Source organism: Python bivittatus, unplaced genomic scaffold, assembly GCF_059951505.1.
Source record: "Python bivittatus isolate LINGU-HERP-01145 unplaced genomic scaffold, Pbiv_v1 ctg000070_np1212, whole genome shotgun sequence".
Lineage (NCBI taxonomy): Eukaryota > Metazoa > Chordata > Lepidosauria > Squamata > Pythonidae > Python > Python bivittatus.
In genome coordinates, this window is record NW_028277034.1 from 42,562,543 (window position 1) to 42,584,738 (window position 22,196).

A 22,196-nucleotide genomic window follows, 5' to 3' on the forward strand; every position below is an offset into this window, starting at 1 on the left:
CGTCCCATATAGTGAGCACGTCCCGGTTTTGCATCCGCACTGCTCAGCCCTAAACAAGTTTACCCAGAAATAAATGCCCAGTATCCCAGGGGGCTTACTCTCTACTAAGACACTCGCAAACGCCTGGCAGAAACCTCACATCAACGTATTCTTGATTCATTTCGTGAGGGTCACATCCGATTGCTTTTCTCCGGGAGCTCAAAGGTGGTGCGCGCAGCATTTTTTCCCGTTTCGACTCCCGCAACAACCCACTTTTGCGGAAAGCCATTTTCGTGACCGTTCTCATTCCGAATTCGGGGGGAGGGGTTAAGGGCTTTTAAGAATCCCGAATCCCGCTTGCTTTGGAGGATACGGTCTAGCGCCTCGGCTTCTCTTCTTCTGTCTTGGGATGTCGATGCCGGCGTTTAGGATTGCGAATACACCCGGGCATCACCGTCTCCCTACCCTCCGCCCTTGAAGTGCGCAGGCGGCACTAGCAGGGAGGAGCCAGTCCGGTCCGGAAGTCCAGCTCCGGGTTTTGCAGGGGTTCCTGGGGAAGCCGAGCACCATTGGCTATCGCGAGGTGCCTCAGCCAGGGCTTCGCTCCGCAGCTCGTGGCCAACATTCGGGGGAGGGGGGGAGGCAGAGGGACTACAGCGCGCCGGCTCGCTCTCCCGCTCCGCTTTCACGCCGGCGGCGTCGCGCGAAGGGGAGTGTGCTTCTGTCGGGTCGCCGCGCCTCCAGTGGGAGTTGGGAAGGATGCTGCGGGAGCCGGTGCTGCTTCCACTCCCTCTCCGGGCTCGGCATCCTGCGGCTCTCTCAGACTTCTTTGCCAGACTATGAAATGACCATTTCTGTTCGCCTCGGAGCCGCCGTCGCCTGGACGCCTTTCCCACCGCGCGCAATTTGGGCTAAGGAGCGCGCGACCCACCTGAGGTGGAGCCCCAGCTGTGTTTACCGGCCAAGCCAGGGCGGCTGAAGCAGCAGCAGCAGCAACGGTCGGCGAGGGAACTCTGCTTTGGAGGGTCGCTTTCGTCGCCAAGTGGGCTTGAACTGCTGCCAGCAGCAGGATCGGGCAGGGAGCCCTCTCGCTCCTGCTCTGAGGCCAAGCGGGGCAGCGCCGCGCTTCTCGACCGGGCGGCGGGCGGGGGTGCGCCGCGACTGCTCCCTTCCCGTCGGAAAGTCGAGAGGGCCGGGAGGACGAGAGCGCACGGAGGAGCCGCCGCCGCCGCGAAGGAGGTGGAGGACGGCGGGAAGGGGCGCGAGCTGGAGTCGGGCTTCGAGGGCTCTTGGGTTCGTGTCTTTTTCCTCCGAAGCAGCCATGGGGAAAGGGCTGGAAGCCGCCGCTGCCCGCTACGGACTGGGACTGGGATACTTACTGCAGATGGTCGTATTGCCCGCCTTGGCCATCCTGAGCGCCAGCAGCCCGGGCTCGGCTGCGCAAGGTAAGGCTGCCCTTTCTTCGCAGGACTCTTCCTGCGCCTGGACGGACGCCTTCCCAGAGGCTGGACGGAGTGGCTGCCTCTCTTCGGCGCCCCCGTCCGTTTTCCCCGGGAGCCGGGCAAACCTAGGCAAAAGCGGGCCGTTTCCGCTCCTCTTGCCTCCACAGGTTAAGGCGAGCGCCCGGGAGGCGAGGGCGGGGAAGCGTGAGCGCTGGAAGGAGCCTCAGCTCTTGCCTTCAACCGTTTGGAGAGGCGACTTCCAGCCACTCCTGCCCGGGTGCAGCGCGCGCCGCGGCGTGTCGTGGTTGGAAGAAAGTCCCACTGAGTTTAGCGGGGCTCAACTCACCGGGGCGGGCGCTTCAAACTCTTTCCTGAAGAGACTTGGGGACCGACATGTGGGTGGGCGGGAAGGCAATTTCCACGGCGCTCCACTGTCCTCCGGGCAGCTGAAGCGCAGAAAAAACAAAGCCGGAGTGGCGGGGAGAAACTCCGGTTTTGCATCTGCCGGAGAAGGATGAGCACGAAGCTCCCTCTCTCTCCGCTGCCCCGGGTTTCCAGGATTATGCGGGAATAGGAGGATTCCCCCGGCTGGTTCCTTGGAAAGCGTGGCACCGCCGTCCGATGGCAGCGTCTTTCGGGAGCAGCCCTCTTGTTGCTGAAGTCTGGTGGGGCAAAAAGTGGGTGGGAAGATTTGCACCATGGCAGGCGGCAGGGCTCGGTAGTTTAGGACAACCGGGCAGGCTCCGCCTGGGATGGCGGGCATGTCCCTTCTGGCGCTCCTTCGTTGGCAAAAGGTGGAGAAGAAGAGGGGCGAAAGATGAGCGGTGGCCTCCTGCTTGCCAGACGGAGCTCCTTCCCTTCTCCGTCTCTCTCTCAGCCGGCTGCTCTAGAGCTGATTTGTTTTTGGCATTATTTAAACGATGGCACCAGTGGTCTGAATCGTTTCAACCTAGGTATCTCTCTTCAGGTATTTTTTAATGTTTCCTCTTCCACAGTAAAAATTAAAACGTCTCTCCTATTTCACTTATCTGCTCTTCACTAGATAGATCACACCCATATAGTCCCTTCCCACTCACATAGTGGAATGCTTGCCTTCAGTGGGTGCTCTTCCTTCTCCAAATTGTCATAAGTGGCATGTTTAGTGTGTCAAATGCCATTGAGGTGTTGACTGCCTTTCTTGTTTTCTGTTTGATCTAATGTATGTGGCTGAATAAGCCTGTCCTTTTGACTATCCCTCTGGAAGTTGATTTTCACTAGGAAGACTTCAGAGACAAGGGAATATTGGCATATCAGAGGTCATTCTAGAGATGACCCAGAGGTGACATGTTTGGGCAATCATGAAGGGTAACAGGACAAGAGAGAAAAAGAGATAGCACGGTGATGCATGGACCACAAACTAAAGATAAGAATGCCTTGGGCAAGGCTGTGGAAATAAACAAATTGAACACTAGTTTTCTGTCACAGTTGCTGATCATATCAATGGGGCTTGTGTAGGAGAACTTCTCAACAAACAGTGTTCTATATTCAGGAGTTGATTAAGATGTCATTTGGATTTTTTATCTCAGACCTTCAGGGAGATGCAGGAATAGGTTATTCTTTGGCCTAAACTCCTTGCTTACAGATCTCTTGCCAAATAAGCTATTTGATAGTAAGCTGTCAAAACACAGTGCTTAATTCAGGCTATTAATTTGTATTAAAATACTGGAAAGCCAGAGAGTTCTTTCTGAAGTCAATGCCCTCTTTCTAAGCATTGTATAGGCACAAGATTACTGTACCACTTGGTGTCTCTATCTTGTTATTGCCATGGAAATAACCCTTTACAAAGTTTGTAACTTCTGGATGCTTCCTCAAGCTGTAATTCTATGCCCAGTTTCTTGGAAATTAAACTCTGTTACTCAAAAATGGAGCTTTTGAGTGAACATGTATGAGATTAAGCTTTCAACTATTTGTTATATTTGGTGATTCATTTTTTTAAAGCCATACTTTTCAAATCCAATCAGTAACATGTAGCGAAACTCCGCTTCCATGAGAATTGCTGCTACCATTGGATACTAGCAGAAAGAGTACTATTAAGCCTTAAAAGTCTGCTTTTCTGGATATTTGACTCACTTTTGAAACATGAAAAAAGGCTTTCTTCTCACATAGGCAACAGACAAGAGTTCAGTTCATATCCAGAGTCTGGCAATCTGATGAATTCCTGGTCTTCAGCTCACAATTCAAAAGTAAACAAAAGGGTTAATGGGAACAAAGCATGCTCACTAAAGACAATCAAATGAGAAGACAATCTGATTAGTAGTGGAAAGTGAGGAGATTGAGTAGAGGCAATATAAAAGGGACAATACTTGGATGGCTTATGCTTCTTTGTATATTGGGCATCTTAACAGGCTGTGGTGTCTGAGAGTTGATTATTTTTCTTCTGCATGCTTTGCTCAGCAGGAATAGAGGTTTCCTGAGCCTGCTTTTTTTTGCCTCCACCTCTTTTAATGCTCACCTAAAATATGGGCTTCCAAAAATAATGAGGCGTGCATTCATTATCTGACAAAAACAGTAAAACAAACAAACAGAATTGTATCTGCATCTGTGCATAGTTCTCTATTTTTTGTTTAATGATTTGGTATATTCTAGCTAAAGTTTCATGTAACAACAAATCTCTAGATTATTTTTGCTTTGTTTGCTACATTACAGTCATTTGATTTGCAAGATTCTTCCAGCTATTGCCACCTTGAACTTTCTTGCCACACATCAGCAGCTGAATAATAGGGTTTGAAAGAAATTCCATTCCTGTGTTGATCATATACTGTGTACAGGAAAGATGAACACTTTCATCAAACTGAGTAACCCATTTTCATTGTTACCATGGGGAAAGAGAGAGAGCAGAAATACATATTTATTGCAACCACAGCTGAGAAACATTCTGGGGGAAAAGACTTGTGTGTGACAAAGTTGTGGGATATTTTCCAGAGCTTTTGTTCTCAGCCTGAGCAAAGTATACGAGAAAACCACAACAAGCATGAGAAGTCTTAGGGTGCACATGTTTCATGTTTTGGGATTCATAGCACCTGCAAACTTCTTCCCTTTCCCTTCTCACAATTTTAAATTGGCCTCTAGGGCAAACACTACAGATAGGATTGATTTATGCTGTCTGTATACCTTCAAACTTTTTAGCGTGATATTGAAGTAGAGATGGTTTTCAAAGAATTGTTGCACTTCTTGAGTGACTAGTAGGGGTTGAATGGGATGAACAAAATTTCCAACATAAGGATATTGCCTTATAGCTATGCAGAAGTCATTGATTATTTTGTTGTTCTTTGAATCAGTTATGAGTAATATAGTGTTCATGTGGGTGATTATAGCACCCGATGTTCTTTGTGCATGAAGCTGAAAACCTAGGTGATTTCACTAAGCAGTTCTGGACTAAGCATACATGAAGAGATTCAGTGTACTCATAGGCAAAAAAAAAAAAAAAAAATGGTTGGCCAGTTTGGAGTTCTGAAAGTGTGATAAATTTGACACTAAGACTTGCTGTCATTACTTGTTTTCACACTATGTCTCATGATGATTTGTGTAATCTTGAATAACTTGGTTTTCACGTTAACAATTGCCATTATAACTTAGATTGTCATGGTGTTATCTAAAATGTGATAAAAGAGTAGAAAAGTTTGTGTTACTACTGATGGATGTAACTGTAGTAACTAAGTGTGAAAGGGCTTCTGCTACTTTTATGTGGGGAGGGAAATTATGTTGCAGCATTATACTGATGTTAATTTTAATTGGTTATTTCTTTTTCAATTATACTTGCTAGTCCTGTGTTCACTTTTCATAAGAACGAGCATGATCCCAAACAGCTAACTCATTTTCTGGTTTTAATACAATGTAATGGATGAAATGAAGATAACACTCCCTATGCTTAAAGAAATATGAGAATAGGGTAATTAATGCAATTTAAAAAGTAATATATTGGTGGATATTAATATAGCCTACCAATATATTATTATGAATGCTGTAAAAGAAAGTAATGCAGTCATTGGAACTCTTTCCAATAGTGGAGGCATTCCTTTCCTGCCTTTCTTTTAGCTTGTTTTGGTACTTATCTGCTTCAGAAGCCAAATATGTTTTAAAGCAGATATCAATTGAGAGAATCATAAAATAAACATTGAACAAATAAGTAAAACTCAATGTACATATTGCTTTTGCACGACTGAGATACACTGTAATTTGTTATAATAAGCATACTTGTTTATTTTATATTTTACACATTAGGATTGGGCATAACTTTTCCAACCCCCTTTAATTTATATAATGAGTGTTATGCTTTGCAGATGTTAACGGATTCTGTAAAAGGGAACTGCAAATCATGTTGACAGAATTTATCAATGGGCCCAGTGTCTTGAACATTTGTGCAGGTGCATCTTCCTGATTGAACCTTACGCACTTGAGAAGACTCTCCACCAATGCATAGAAATTGGATATTTACATCAGCCCCATCATGGTATCATTGATTTCTGCACCAAAGTATTTTCCCCCTTGATTCCGTTGTCCTTTATACTGTGGTGCATGGGTAAAGTACTAGGCGCATTTGTAAGCAGCTACTTTTTTGTGGGGAAATCTGTCTAATATTTCAAACTGATGTTTCCTTTGCAGAATCCAATTAAATCTATGTTCTAAAATTTAAGTGGGTCATCTTTTTGCCTTAAAAATCATATACACATGCACTCTGGAAAGATTTTAATTTTATTTGCTTCTAATATCATAGTTTCATAATTATTGAGAATTTTGCCCTGTTTTGGTCTTTTGAGGTAGGGCTGGATGCCTTGGGCACTTCTGGAGTTATCTTTCCTTTTACTATATCTTGGAAAATATATTCACTACTTCAGTAATTGTTGGAGGATTTTAGACCTCTTCCTGGAGACATGTGCAGCTAAGTATTAGTATGAATAGTTCTTATTCAGGGCAAAGCATAAAGGCAAAGTATATTTATAATTAGCCAGGAAGAATAACTTTATTTTGTTTTATAGCTCTTTTAATATATTGAATGATGTACACATTTAATTTTATTCAGTTGTCACAATTTCTTATTGTATTTCTTAGGAGCTATTAGATGTACAGAATATAGAATAGTACTTTTCAGAAGGCGTAACTAATGAGTTACACAAATAATAAAGCAAATTTCAATCTTATGCTGTCATTGTTTATAATATTTACACAATTTTATGTACTATTACATCATAAAACCAGGGTAATTTCCAGTAACACACACACATATGACGCGGTATGTAATTTAGCAAGATGTTGATGTTAAATTTTTAAATAAAATTGGATCTAATTAATTTTAAGTTCCCATGGTAAAATATTCATAATATTATCCTAAGTAGAAATGGCTTAGCTACATCTCTTCACAAGCAAAATTACTTTCTCATGCTGTAAGCCTAGCTACAGTATGTAGCCTCTGGAGAAGAAACTACAATTTGGAGTTATTTTGAACTTTTTTTTATTTCAAATACTAACATGATGTTGGGCAACTTGTAGCTCTCCAATTTCAATCAAACCAGACCAGCATGGCCAGTGGTGACGAATGCTGGGAGTTGAATCCAACAATGTCTGGAAACCACAAATTGCAGTTATCAATATAACAAGCTATTTTCCCAATCAGACTGACTTATTAGATCAGCAGTTCATGTTTTGCTCTTATAAAAGGACATTTGCTATATTTCTATCTCTGTGTGCAACTCCTGCTCACCAACACTATTTAGGATTGTGACATTAGATTAGTAGAAGGGAGGTACAATGATAATTCTTTCGTGGAGTGTAGTTCTGGGGAACTGGAACCGCTACTTAACCAGTTTAAAAAATTGAATTAAAATCCTGTGATGATCATATTGAGAATAATCCCAGTCTACCCATCTGTCTGGGTGTTCACATTTGTACTAGAATGCCTATCTCTGCTATCCCTGGAAATAAAAGAGGTCTAAAATGCTGTGAGAGAATTTGCAATGTGCCAGTCCTTTTCTCTTTTCGTATGGAGAAAATTGTGTTTGGTCCAGCCTAAATAATCCTTGTTGATATAAAAACATTAATTTTAATAGGATTATAATATGACTATCTTAGCCTGGATCAAAAATTTTCAAACAAAAAAGTACAGAGGCAATAACTTTAACCATAACGTTTTCTTTCATCTTTGTTTCCACTAGTTCTAATAAAAGTGCCTGACACAGAATCATCCTCCTTTCTCCAAATCCAAGTTATTCATGCTAGCTAGTCCCGATATTGGAATATCAACACTTTCCTCTATAGCAAAACTTCCTCAGATTTAACTTGACCCCTGGTGACTATATGGACATTTCTTGACAACAGTATGGAAGTGGTTTGACATTGTTTGCTTCTGGGATTTTTTTTTTTTTCCTATTTCCAAATTCAGCTTATAGCCTTGGGTTTCATTGTGGTTTCTCATCCAAGTCCTAACTAGATATGACTCTTTCAGCTTTCTCAGTATTAGACAAGGTTGGTTAGGTACTGCCATCTAGAATTTAAATGGTTACCAGGGTGAATTCGACATTTGAGGATGACATAAGAAACAGTTCTATCATCACCAAGCACTGGATGCAAAAGGCCTTTCTGTTTGTGAACCAAGACATTGGTTTAATGATTTCTTTGAATTTCCTGAGAGGAATAAGAAATTATTCAACAATTTGTCAAAGGCAGGAATCTTCCTTAGTAGGAGTACTAGCAGTATATTGAAAAACCACAAGGTAGGAATTCCTTCCTGATGTCTTTCTTAGGATTTAGTTCAGTATAAGAAGCCAAGAAGATTGCACACCACTGGAAGATGATTATTTTATTTATTTATTTATTTATCCCATTTATATGAGTGCCCATCTCAATGAGTGACTCTGGGTGGTGAACAGAATTAAAATAAAATAAAAACAACAAACATTATAAAAGTTAAAATACAAGCAACTGAGAAACAACAACCCAAATCACTAACACAACTAAGAAGCAGGTCCCTGTACCCACTCAGGACAGAATATTTACACACATCTTTTTCTTACCTCATCATTCAGCTGGTGAAAGAACTCCACTTCAACCTCTTCTTCTTTGAAACAATTTCTAAATCAATTCTCTTTCATCAAAAGTGTGAACTGGTACAAATAAAGGCTAGAGAATGTCTATACCTAGTATTAATATAATCTAAGATAGTTTCTTATTTTGATAGATTAATTTATGTCACTAGTTCTCTAGGAAACAGTTATTGAACTCTTCCATGTTATGCCTTAATGCATTCTGAAATGTATTGCTGCTATTGGATATAGCAACATTTTCCATACATGAGAAACATTCAGATTCTCTGGTGGAATATATAATATTGACTATTGTATGCTTGGGAGACTGTGAAAGGTTGGAGTTGAAAGTGGAGGCTAAATACTATGTATATTCCCCAGATTTTGTTCCATTTGTTCCTTGTGTGTTTTGTATACATTGTTAAATTTCAAAAAACAAACCCACCTCAAAAAGCTTGTAATAAAATTCAATGGATCATTTTGAAAAGATAGAATAAAAGAAGCCATATGTGCAGATATTTACGTTAACCCACTGTATTAGCAACAGCAGCAGTTTGAAAATGCTTGGTGTGGAAAAAATGAAGTATAATATGTGAATACACTAACCTTCTGGGATATGCTTTTTAATTAAGCACCTAAATGCATCCTGTTGTCAAAAAAAAAAAAAAGTGAGAGAAAGAGGTTGCATAGAGAAAAAGGACTTAATTATCTTGATGTATCAGTGAACTAATTCTATTTGATATGTCGGATGTAACTATTTGTATTTGTAAAAGAAGTGCTGAATAGGGTTTGCAACAGTTTTTTTTTTTTAATTATTATTATTTTCTGTTTATGACCATTTGAGAAACCCAGCTTAATCACTGGGAGCCTGTCTGCTATTCTTACTTTCACCTTATTACACTATAGCCACATAGCATCATCAGTGCTTTCCTTCGAGGCTCCTTGTGCAGTAAAATGCAAACTTCAGCAACATGAAAAGTATAGCCAGCATGTAGAGTAGAATGCTATGATATGTGTGAGAAAGTTTATTGGGAGCATAATGTAGAGAAATGTATCTATTTACTGCGAGTTTTTTTAAAGTGAAAGTTGTAAAATACAAGTTGTTTTTCTTCCTTTAAGCCAGTGTTGTCCAAACTTGGCCATTTTAAGATGAGTGGACTTCAACTCCCAGAATTCCCCAGCCAGCCATGCTGGCTGGGGATTCTGGGAGTTGAAGTCCACTCATCTTAAAGTGGCCAAGTTTGGACAACACTGCTTTAAGCAGTCTGGAATTTGTTTTACTCATAACCTAAAGGCCTTTCATTATAAGGAACACTTTAAGGCCTACAATTCATGGCAAACTACCAAAAGAGCATATATATTTGGAGTAAATGACCTTGTGGATTAAAATTCTGGTTTCTTCTCAAACGGTTCAGACGTAATGGCAAAATGCATCTTGTTTAACTAGAGGTGGATACTTTCAGGAACTATAACACATGAAAGAAGAAAGGAAGAGAAGGAAGTGTGCAAATGCTTTGGTTCACTGTGATTTGTTTGAAACACAGCCAGTGATGGTTTCTCATTACCTTATCAATAAACAAGCATTCAGATTCCCTACATTAGAATCACACTTGGCAATCTCAGTGTTTATATTTATCTGTACAATGGGAGCCACTGCATTAAAATGGTGCTTGGCTAATAATAATAAACAACAAATCAACTTTTTTCTAGGTATAAAAAAAGATCTGAAAGAAAACATAAAACTATTTTCCAAAAGAAAGTGAATCAGTGTTATGGTAAAATGAGTAGAATCTGTATTATGAAAAGTTTAATTGACTTGAATATTTCGTTAAATGTGGGTGTTTCAGAAATTACTTTCCTACTGGTTTAGATATTTAGATCCAAACACACCCTTACTTGTAGAAATGGAAACAATATGAATCACATGCCTGTAGGAAAATGCCTTTGGAAATGGTAGACTTGGATTTAACTATTTTAACTGTTGAGAATAAGTTTATAAATCAACCTTTAGTTCTTACAAGAACAGTGGCTGAACAGGTGAACTTTGGTTTATCTGTACATTTTCCTGAAAAGATAAATGTTTTCCTTTTGTCAGGAATGCAGTTATTAGCCACCCAGTGGAAATGTTCAAGTTCTGCAGGCATCAGCCTTGGAACAGAGAAAGCAACATTTGTTGTGCATATCATTTTCATTACTTCTTTCTTTCTTTCACCACTTTATGTGATGAAATCATATGAACTCTTAAAGGCCAAGCTGGCAATTAACTATAAAGAATAAAAAAGAACGGCAAGCCCCCTTTCTTGCTACATTCACTGTAGTCGTATAAGAACATAGTTCAGGACTAACTGCTTTCAAGACCTCAAAAAGAAAAGTAATGAAGTAAGTGATTTATTACAAGTGTTCCACACAATCATAGTCTTAAATTCAGACTTCTTAAGCATATTCTATCATAATACTTTGAATAGGCAATCTTAAGGAAATTATATTAAGTCTTTGGAGTATAAACTTTATTCAAACAAGTTAATTTACAAAGTTTTGTGATTAATTGGATGAACATGTGTGAGGAAATGAATTAAAACAGAATCAAATGGAAGCAGGAAGCTGTAGAATAGTGTGTCAGCTTGCCCAGTGTGATTTTGAATCCATAAATTTAACAAAGCATCACAAAAATTATATGAAATGTTACCTAACAATATTTTATCTGTTAATGCTGAATAACTAACAAGCTATTTATATCATTAAAAGTATCCTTGCATTTGCAATGCATTTTTTTTCCAAAACACAACTGCTTATAGTGCTGGTGATTATTAGGACTATAGCAGTAGAGAGGAGGGATTTAATCCTTTCTTCCTTTGGTGTACACCTAACAAACATCCCTCTTTTCATGTTAATATTTGCACTGGGAAAAAGGAGTGCTGTTAAACATTGATTGTCATGACTGATTTAGTTGCCTGCAGCTGATGTTTGCCGTAAAGTATAACCAGAATGGTTAGAATAGAATATGGAGTAACCAAATGATTCAAATTGGGAAAGCAATATGTCAAGGAAGCATGCTATCTATTTAATCTATAAGCAAAATATATCATGAAAAATGTTGGATACAATAAATAGAAAGTGAAATTGCTAGGAGAAAGATCAGCAATGTCAAATATGCTGATAACACTACTTGGATGGTTATAAGTGAGTAAGAATTAAGGATCTCTTGTTAAAAGTGAAAGAGAAGAATATGCAAAAGTTAATGGCCAGCATTAAAAGCAATAATCCAATACAAATAGATGGAGAAATTGTGAAAGTAACTATAGACTTTATTTTCCTAGGATCAAAAATTCACAGGGATGGTGACTGCAGCTGTGAAATAAAGAGGTGTCTGCTTGAGAGAAAAACAAAGACAAAATATTAAAGTGTACAGCTATAACACTGAAAACAAAGTATTATCAAGGCTATGGTTTTCCTAGTTTTAACATAGGTTATGAAAGCTGGACCATCAGAAAGGATAAATGAAGAAAAATGGATACTGTATCTTTGAATTGTGCTGAGAAACTTGTTGAAAATACCTTGGATTTCAAGAAGAATAAATTATTTAATACTAATGAAGTAAAACCAGATTGCTCAGTGGAAACACTAATAATAAACCTAATGCTTAAATATTTTGGAGACATAACAGAAAAAGCAAGAATAACCTCATACTTGAAAAAATAGAACACAATATAAGCAGAGGCCAACAGAAGAGAAGATAGCTAGATATTCTGACTGATGATGCAAGCATGAGAGAACAGGAACTTAAATAAGCTTTTACTGACAGTCCTGGCAAACTGATGTCCACTGGACCATGAAGAGTCAGAAGCAGTTGAACAACAATAACCATAAATATATCAGCTACTCAGTAAATTCAACTGAGTTGAATTGAACTTAATTACCATAAGTGTACTCAGGATTCTGGGTTTATTTCTACATTGAGAAGATGGCGATCCAAGAAACATTGCAAAATATCTGTAGCACTCTTCTATTCTGGATTTTATTCAGCATAAATATGAATATTATTAGCACTTTATTTGAGAATTTATCATAGAGTGGATAATTGCATGAACATTGAATGAAGTTAAAGACAGAGTCTGTGTTTCAGTAGCACAATAAGTACTATTTATTGTTGAATGTGTTTGCCAACAGTGTTTTGTCATTTGCAAGGAATTTTTAGGCATCACAATCCAGAAGACATCCCCACTGTTTATTTTAGGTTCATGGTTTTCTGGATTGCCTGAATGAGCCACAGAGTAATTCCATTAATCAAGATATAATACCTTATTTGTAATGCATTTTATACTAGGGGGATGTACAGTTGCTATTCTCATGGGGGCAAATGTTATTATCCAGCTGTGATCCCTAAGTTTTTTAAGCATAACTTACATGAAAATATGTGACAACAGCATACAGTGCTTTGGAAGGAAGGAGGAGCTTTGATGTGTAAGTGAGGTTTTTAACAATACCAATCTGTTGTACGAAGATGAACTTTTAAAAATATCAATGCAGTTTTATGTTGTCGGCATAGATGTCTGGGAGAACCAAGTACTTAAAGCCTAAGGACAAAGAAATATTTATTCAGAAATAAGGGTCTAATAAATCCAACTGTTACAATTGTGTCTGGAACATTAGCCAGATTCTAATCTCACCAGATAATTTATCTTTGTGTTGGATCTTTAATACAGTCTTCAGCATGGTGCCTTTGCTCCAAGCATTGTTCTTGTGTTCCACTTTTACTAGTATTATTTGTGTAAATTATAATCTCACATCTCTTCAACTTTCTGTCTTTCAAATAATAACTTCACAGACTTCCTCACAGTAGCAGAAAATGTTTATGCTTTCATTAATTTAATTTAATTTTACTTTATTTTATTAATGGCATACATGGAAAGAAAGAAAAAGTATGAGAACAACATTGATTATTCAGGTTAGAGTGTTTGTTTCAAGATGAAAATCTGTAAGCCAGAAAAATCTAATTAATAACACACTAGAATTACTGTGTTTTAGAATCTAATTCAATTAAATCTGTACTCTTTTATTCTTAGGGCAACCATATTGGGACAGCAAAAATCCAGACAGCTGCTCTAACAATCTAGTAGTCAGCCTGAATTTTGCAATACAGATCTATTATTGCTTCTCTCTCAAGGGTTGATATGCTATTATTGTGTTGTGTGTGCAGCCATTCACATGGACAGCCAGCCATAATGCTACACTGTATGTTTAGCTGCTTAATTAAGGTGCTCATGATATGGCTTTGACACCTTAACAATGCTGGTGGAACTTAACCTTGTACAGAATTGGTGTATGCTCTGAATGATTATAAAGATAAGACCTAGTCATATAATATATCTCTCTATCTACCTCTCTACCTCTCTATATCTTTATATCTTTATATAAAGTCAAATTGCTTTTCACAAAAAGTTTCACTTGTACACATGAGCCACCCATGTGGCTGATTTAGTGTAAAAAGAGTTTTAATGTTGTTGGGCTAAATTATTATTAGCAGATGCTTAGAAAACTTACACCTTACTCTTGCTTAGCAAATGTGATGCTGAAGAATTCAGTAGGGTTTGCCTGGCAGCAGCTGATTACTGTTTTCAGTCAGTTTTCACAAAGCAAGGCAGGTTTATTGCTGAGAGGTTGAAATGTTAAGCTATGTGGATTATCTGCAAATCCTGTGAGAACAGACCAAATTTGGATTTACCTTGCTTTCTCTCCTGGGTGCAGGCTCTAATGGTCGGCGGGGGGGGGGGGGGGGAACTTACTGCACATGTCATAACTAAGGAAATGTTTATCTCTTTTGTGTTCTCCAAATGGGAATTGAATTTATTTTGGTAAAGTTGCTCTGTTTTTGCACTGAATAATCTATTGTTGCATACAAGGAATAGGGCATTATAATCATATTTTAAAGAATTTGTTCAAGGGGAATGAAATTGTCTAAAACAGTTAATTGGCATTAAAATATGGCTGTTCATTAAATGGATATATTTTTAAAATTACTTTGAAATTGGACCCTGTATAAGGTGGATTACTGCTCAATACATTACAGCCAAATTAAGTTGACTAACAGTGCAATTCTTTACATGTTTATTCAAGAGATGCCTATAAACTCTTCCAATGCTTCCAGAAAATATAACTCAAGTTAATTATATATCAAAAATTTTATGGATATTTGCCACCTAGAGTCCATTGTAATTGGGTGGCCACTAAATTTAAATAAATAAATAATGCACCCGTCTAAGAATTCTGATATGACCTGGGTTCAACACTGATAGAGTGTTAGCACCAACACTTTTGCATTAGAAATTAAAGATACAATGCTTTGTCTCTTTATTTGGCAATTTTATTCAAAATATTTTTATTTTCTTAGAACAAAATAAATTATACATTGAAGGAGATACCAGAAGAACAAAACTTTCTGAATATTTTTATTAGTATTCATTTTATCTAACTTTATAAGCATTTGTCTTATATGGTATGAAGTCTTTTAATAAAGAAAAGCTTAAAATTTGCATTTATAAGAAGTCACATGAAAAACTGACTTTAAATGACTGAGTAATGCAGGATAAATTCTTCATCTGGTATATCTCACAAATAGACTAAACTCATTTATAAGACTAAGTCAATTTATCTTAACTGCCAAACTTTTATATACAGGGAATCTTAAATATTGAAAATCTAAAAAGATAAAATAGTAAGCAGAGTTTGGAGCACATTTTGATCTTCTCAGACCACTGCTTTTCAATCACAAAGGAAATTTTATGGTTGATATCTGAGTAATACTGCTTCCTTGACTGAAATTATGTGAAGTCCCTTGGCCTTTTGCCTTTTATAAATTTACTAAACCCCTTGGCCCCAAATGCAGTGAGGATTTTGAGAATTGTAAGGTTGAACTGAGGTTAATGAGTTGGTGCTAGAGATAACAGCATATTCCAAAGACTTCAAGTTTGTTTTGCATTCAGTGACAGCCATTAAATCAAAGGAAGGATTTTTAAAAAACACACTTGAGGAAGGGAGGGTTTTTTAAAAAATAGAAATGGCATATTTCTCCTAATAACCACTCACTGAATATAACCCCATTGACATTAGAAGTCCATTAGCTAAGCCAGTTTAAATAGCAGCTGATGCTATGTCAGCTAAATGTATATTGGAATTTTACACATAATGCACAAATGGAATATCTATGCAATGGATATATAGGAAATCAAATATATTCTCATTGAAGTAGATAGGTAAAAGGGAAAAAGAATCTGTAATCAACCAGACTAATCAGAAGGGAATATAAAGCATAAGTTGAATAGCAAAAATTTGTAGTGGAAGAGAATCAAAGCAAATTTGAATTTTTTGGACAACAAACTGAAATTTGCAAGACATATCCCCAAATGCCTAAAAGGTTAATGATACCTGACATCAGAACTTGTGATTTTCAGCGTAAATGCTCTGAAGAACATAGCTGGGTAAAACTAAGCATTACTATGAGCAAATATAATTATGTATATTTAGATTTTTTTATGACTGCTGATTAAAACTGGAGATACTGCATGTAGTATCGAAAGGAAAAGCAAGGCTTAGTGGATGGGGTTACCTAATAGATCAATATTCTTTAGGACAGTTGGAGATGAAAGTCATGGGGCAGTGGGGATCTTGGACAGGGATTTGCTAGAAAATAAAGATAGAAAGATGATGCATGGAAGTCCATGAAAATATTAAGGAAAATATTAATAAAATTATTTAATTTTATAGAGCATGGACAGGTAGTCCTTGACTTATAACCATTCGTTAAACAACAGTTCGAAGTTATGACACTGAAAAAAGTGACTTACGATCAGTCCTCACACTTATGACTGTTGCAGCGTACCCACGGTCACGTGATCAAAATTTGGGTGCTTGCAACCAGCATGAATTCACAATGGTTGCAGCATCCTGAAGTCACATGATTGCCATTTGGGACCTTTCCAGGGGGCTTTCAACAAACAAAGTCAATGGGGGAAGCCAGATTTGTTTAATGACTGCATGCTTAATCAGTACGGTGATTTGCTTAACAACCACGGCAAAAGTCGTAAAATCAGGCACAACTCACTTAACGAGCGCATCACTTAGTGATGGAAGTTCTGGTTGCAATTGTGATTGCAAGTCAAGGACTACCTGTATATGCTCTGATCCAGCGTTTCTCAACCACAGCAACTTTAAGAGGTGTGGACTTCAACTCCCAGAAATCCCCCAGTCAGCATGCTGGGGGAATTCTGGGTGTTGAAGTCCACACCTCTTAAAGTTGCAGTGGTTGAGAAACACTGCTCTGATCTATATCAGGCCTTCCTAAAATGAGGCAGCTTAGCCCAAGCTTAGGTGCCCTCCAATTGTATGGAATTCTTCCCTTAGACTTTTTTAGCCAGCATACCCATTGCTGAAAGTTCTAGGGTGGGGGAAAAATTACAGAAGAGCCACTAGCAGATAAGAGACAATAAATGACATCTCAGACCTGGGAAAGGAGGGTGCATGAGAAAGAGACTCACTTTGATTCTGTATGGTATAAGAAGGGGTAGAGGGAAATTCTGCCAGTCTTTAAAGATTCGGTTACTATACCCTACAACAATAAAGTAGAGTTCCAGCAGTTCTTGTAGTACAGTATCTGCTTCCTGGCCTGGCCTGCCTCAAAGGGCTGACAGGTATGGTATATTAGGAAAATGCACTTGAGAAAGCAAATGTATGTCATGGAGATTTTTAAAAATAAATTTACAAATTGAAGTAGAAGGAAAAAAATCTTATGGTTGCAAGAGGATGACAAACAGCAAGGGGGATAGACTCAATTACAACAGCAATGGGTGCACAGTTGGAAGACTTGAAGAACCAGTTTGGGGACAGATCATCCTGGAGAATATCTGTCTGGCTGCTAAGAGTCTACACTGACTTGATGGCAGATAATCAATCAAAAGAGATATACATCTTTTTTTCAAGTACTTTAAGGTATGAGAATCTGACATTTTTCATATCCCATGCCATGTATATATGGACCTCTGTTAAACCCTGCATAATGTCCAATGCTCTTCATGCACTTAATATTCAGCCTGATGAAACAGATGTTCAGTAATAATACTGAACTAGGCAGAGTAAATAATAGTATTTTGAATATAATTGAAATGTAGAAATTGGAAATTATAAAAGCACTGTATTCTTTTCAGAGCATTGCTCTTCATCTGGAAAAGCAGACAGCCAACTATGAGCTCTTAAACCAAAGATCATAGGCATTACAGTACGAATATAATTGGCATTCAACCCTGTTTTGATAAGCTATTGTTTCAAAATGTCTTTTGAAAACAATTATTGTACTGTTATTCTAATGCCCCTGTGGAGACAGAGATTTGTTTCATAAGCTAATGTGCAATCTTAGATAGAAATAGAACAATAATTAATGACTTTTCTGTCACATTTGTAACTACTATGGAGTATTATCATGACCTCCTGCTTTCACTCACTTCTATTACTAGTCCATTAGCAAAACCCTGTACAATATAACAAGTGTAAAGCTTTTCTAAGTGTATGAGTGGCAAAAATATAACTTTTTTTTTAAAGTCATATCTCTGTAGTTTTTAAAAAAATACTTAACTTGCTTATTTGCAGACATAGATGGACTTGAAATGGCCTCATTCCACCCCCCGAAGCCTTTGCAGAGAATTCTTGGAAAGATAATATATTACACAGACACATTATAAAACTAGAGATCCTAGGAATATTTGTTTTTATAAAGCTATGAATTTTAATACAGATCAGAGAAATGACTCCTTCCTCCTTCCGTTTCCATTTTTTCACTGTTACAGAAGGCTGAAGCATGGGTATAACTTAAAGCACCTAAGTTTTTGTAAGTCTATCCAAAATTCAGGGGATTCTAACCCTGTCTCAGACAATTTCTTTTACCACAGTTACAAATTGTTCATTTGTTGATCAAATAATTTGTTGTCAGTCTGTAAAAATAATAGAAGTGAATAACAGTTCAAAGTGCTCTGCAGTTTGAGTTTGTAGAATAATAGATTTTAATTATCATCATAAAGTACAAAATTGCTTATAACAGCTGCAGTCATCTGAGGTCTTTGGATAGCTAACAGACCTTGCAAACTGAATGGCTTAGTGGATGGACATGGTGACATGCCTAAATGCTGTGGAAACATCATACCTTTGTGAAACTCTTCTTTTTCTTTTGTCTAGTCACATTTGTATACACATATACAAGTTTGTCTATTGTATAATTGAAAGTCTCAGCAACATTTAATTTTGGGACATGTGTTGGTATGCCAATTTAAATGATGTACTCAAGATGAAGAATGATAGGTCAGTTATACATGTAGTATCAAAGCTACCTAACACAGTCTTCTTAAAATATATCGGCATGTAGTTTCAATTCTCCTCAAACTTGCAAACTTTTAAGAATTTGTCAGTCATTTTAGCACAACATTTACTTGCAAGTGAGAAGTTAACATGTGCTAGTTTAAGTAGCAGGTTAAAAAAGAAATTACCCAGTAGAAATGGAATTGAGCAACAGTATTTTGATTGAAGAAATGGGTGGATCAAAGATTGAATAAGTGGAGACTGATTAAAAGACATGGTATGTATCTAAGAAAAAGGTGATGGGGAAGATGTGTAGATATATCAACTAAAAATATAAATTAGTATAGCCCAGAAGGTTTTGATCATACTTGTAGAGAAACCTCTAATTTATTTTAGATGTCTTTTCTAGAAGAAAGATGAACATTTATTTCCATCACAGAAGTTTATTTTTATACATAGAATATAATGGTTCTATGCTCTTTTCAGCTGTATAAGCTAACTTTCTGAATATGTTTTTGCTTGGAAATTCTGAACCAAAATGCAGTTTATGTATTCACAAACCTGTCTGATTTATTTCACTTAAATTTGATCATAAGTAAGTGTGTTTAGACCTGTGGCTGTTGCAAGTCTGCATATACCTTTTTACTGATTCATAACATATGCTTTCTGGGAGCAATCTTGATTTATTTGTGGAATGATGCAGTTCAGTACTAAAACTAGAATGCTATTATGCTGCTTACTTCCAAAAGCCATAAGTAACACTGTAAACATGGTTCTTTCCAAATCAAATATTATGATAATATAGGCTGTGGTCCAGAGAAGTGCTAGCTCAGTAAAAGGCTTGAGTGCATACTTAGCATCCATAGATAAACAATGCAAAAATTTGGAGCTTGACATGGATTTACATATGGACTGCTTTGTTTAGTGTATGTTGTCTCCCAACATCATAACCAACTATACAACAATAGACAGTATCAGTATACAGAAGCCTGATCAGGAAAGTAACATTTGTTTAAATGATTGCAACGTTAAAATGTCTCTAGTAATTGTATCATGAAATGTATTGATATCATTGAACTACATACTTCATGAAAAACCTGTTTCCATACATGCACAAAATGAATGTTATCTATCAAGACATAAATAATCCAGTGGTAGGCAACTTTTTCAGCTGATGGTCTCTTGGAATTTTATGTTTATGATTATTGATTATGATTATGTTTTATTGATTATGTGCCATCAAGATGATGTCAACTCTTAGTGACCACATAGATAGAGCATCTCCATGATGATCTGCCCCTTACCTGGTCTTTCAGGTCTTTAATACAATTATTGCCCCTATAACTAAGTCCATCCACTTTGCTGCTGGTCGTCTTCCTCTTTTCTTTCCTTCCACATTTCTTAGCATTAGTGCCTTCTCCAGAGAGCTGGGTCTTCATGGAAAATAATTTAGAGAGAACAGTGCTTTAATGCCTCCTGTTATATTCCATGGTTATATATGATGGTCATATATAACTTATTTTACCAATTTATAGTTGATAAAATACTATGATTATGGCTTCTGGAATTGTTTTCCATGCAGCAGACACAGGTAACCTTTTTTCAAGCTAAGGCACATTTTAAGAGTACCTGTGGGTGCGGTGAAAAAAATAACTACAATGGGACATTAGCTATTGGCAAAATTGTTGCTATGGTGAGCATGGCCAGTCACAAAAGGCTATCTCCCAGTACACCAACCTTCCCTCCTTGCCTCCCCGAAGAAATTCATTCTCATCCCAGGCATTGCTGCAAATATAATTCAAGAGGCTCTTGGTTTTGTTTTGTTTTGTTTCTCAGCATGTCTGCTTACTTAAATTCGTCTATTAAATGAACTAGTTCAAAACAAAACCAGATATGATCAGGAACCTGGGAGGTTCCTTGGGATCTGTTAGTGTTTACAGACACCTCTTTTCTTATCCCTTGTTCAGTCACTGTTTAACTGGAAGAGTAAATTGAACAATCGATAATGTTCATCGGTTTTTCATGCAATAGCTAGATAAAGCAAGGCTGGATTGTTAAAATTTCCAGAATCCTCACCTAATCAAAGCCAATTCTTGTGGATGATTTGAGTTGTGTGATTAATTAACAAATTCCGAAAACAAACCCATAAATTGAGTACATAAAGAAGATAGTAATTGCTTCTGTACATAAGATAATATATCAAAATGAAAAACGTTATCTTGGAGTCCAGTTATTAAAACAGCATGTCAGCTTTGGTACAATTGACCTAAACCCATTTTTGTATCAACTTCATATGCATTGAGTTTGGGAGCTGGCGGAAAATTTTCCAAAATACTTATGCCGTACATTGTTTCACTTTAGAAATATCACTATTACCACGGGAATACAATTTCAAAGAGAAACTAAAACAAGAGCAAACACAGCAGTCATCCCATTAGCTAGAAATTCTTGCATTAACAAGGAGATTTTTGAGTGCCATTCAACAGGCAGGAAAATAATCCTCCTGAAACTTTATAAAATCTCATCCCACTTAACAGGACCAAAAGAAAAGACATACATCTAGAATAGCAATTATATAGCAAAATGCTTTTAAAAGCAAGTATATCAGGATTTTAAGAATACTTTAAAAGGAGCTCAGTTTGCAAAGTTTACTCGGGAAGCTTTTAGTAAACCACTGCTAGGTTATGTACTGTAATTGAAGCAACATTTTGAACAATTAGGAGTAAGGGATAGAAATAGTAGTGACTTCTCTCTAGAAGAGTTTCTTATTAATATGGTACTTTGAAAAACATATTCTACGCAAGTTTCCTGCTTTAGTAACTTGTGATAAGGAGCAAATATGGGTAATATAAAAGAAATTATTGTACTTTGGCCCTAGTTTATTTTGTGATAGCTTTTAGTGGTTAAGGCACCAGGCTAAAAACTGTGAGACCATGAGTTCTAGTCTTGCTTTAGAAATGAAGCCAGTTGTGTGACCTTGGGCCAGTCACACACACTCAGCCCTAGGAAGAAGAGAGTAGCAAGCCACTTCTGAAATCTTGCCAAGAAAATGGCAGGGAATAGTCCAGGCAGTTGCCAAGAGTCAAGACACAGACACAAAATTAAAAATAACCTAACCATTCTCGCATGGAACTTTTAAATCCTATATTAAACAAATTTCTAAGTAGGTTCCCATTGATTTTATGTAGAGTTTGGCAGGATTTTCCAAAGTTATCATGCATCAGAAAGTTAGACAGTGCCTTGGTTAGTCTTCTGAACAACCAGCCACCAATGACAATTGCTATATTTCCTGAAGATTTGCCTATTATCCTATTTCCTTAGCAATAAACAGAGAAGGTATGACTCTTCTTTTTACCAGAAATGAGATTTGCAGCAAGTTTGC

The 22,196-nt window shown here is 37.6% G+C and overlaps 1 protein-coding gene across 1 annotated transcript in view; it reads left to right on the forward strand.

The window, feature by feature from the left end:
* The first annotated feature begins 388 nt into the window (after window positions 1-388).
* The window catches only part of UNC5C (unc-5 netrin receptor C), a 341,537-nt gene continuing 319,729 nt past the window's right edge, over window positions 389-22,196 (forward strand). Inside the window, exon 1 of the mRNA XM_088133037.1 lies at window positions 389-1,424. Within this exon, the coding sequence (XP_087989163.1) occupies window positions 1,301-1,424 (124 nt within the window). The 5' untranslated portion in view covers window positions 389-1,300. The remainder of the gene's footprint in view (window positions 1,425-22,196) is intronic.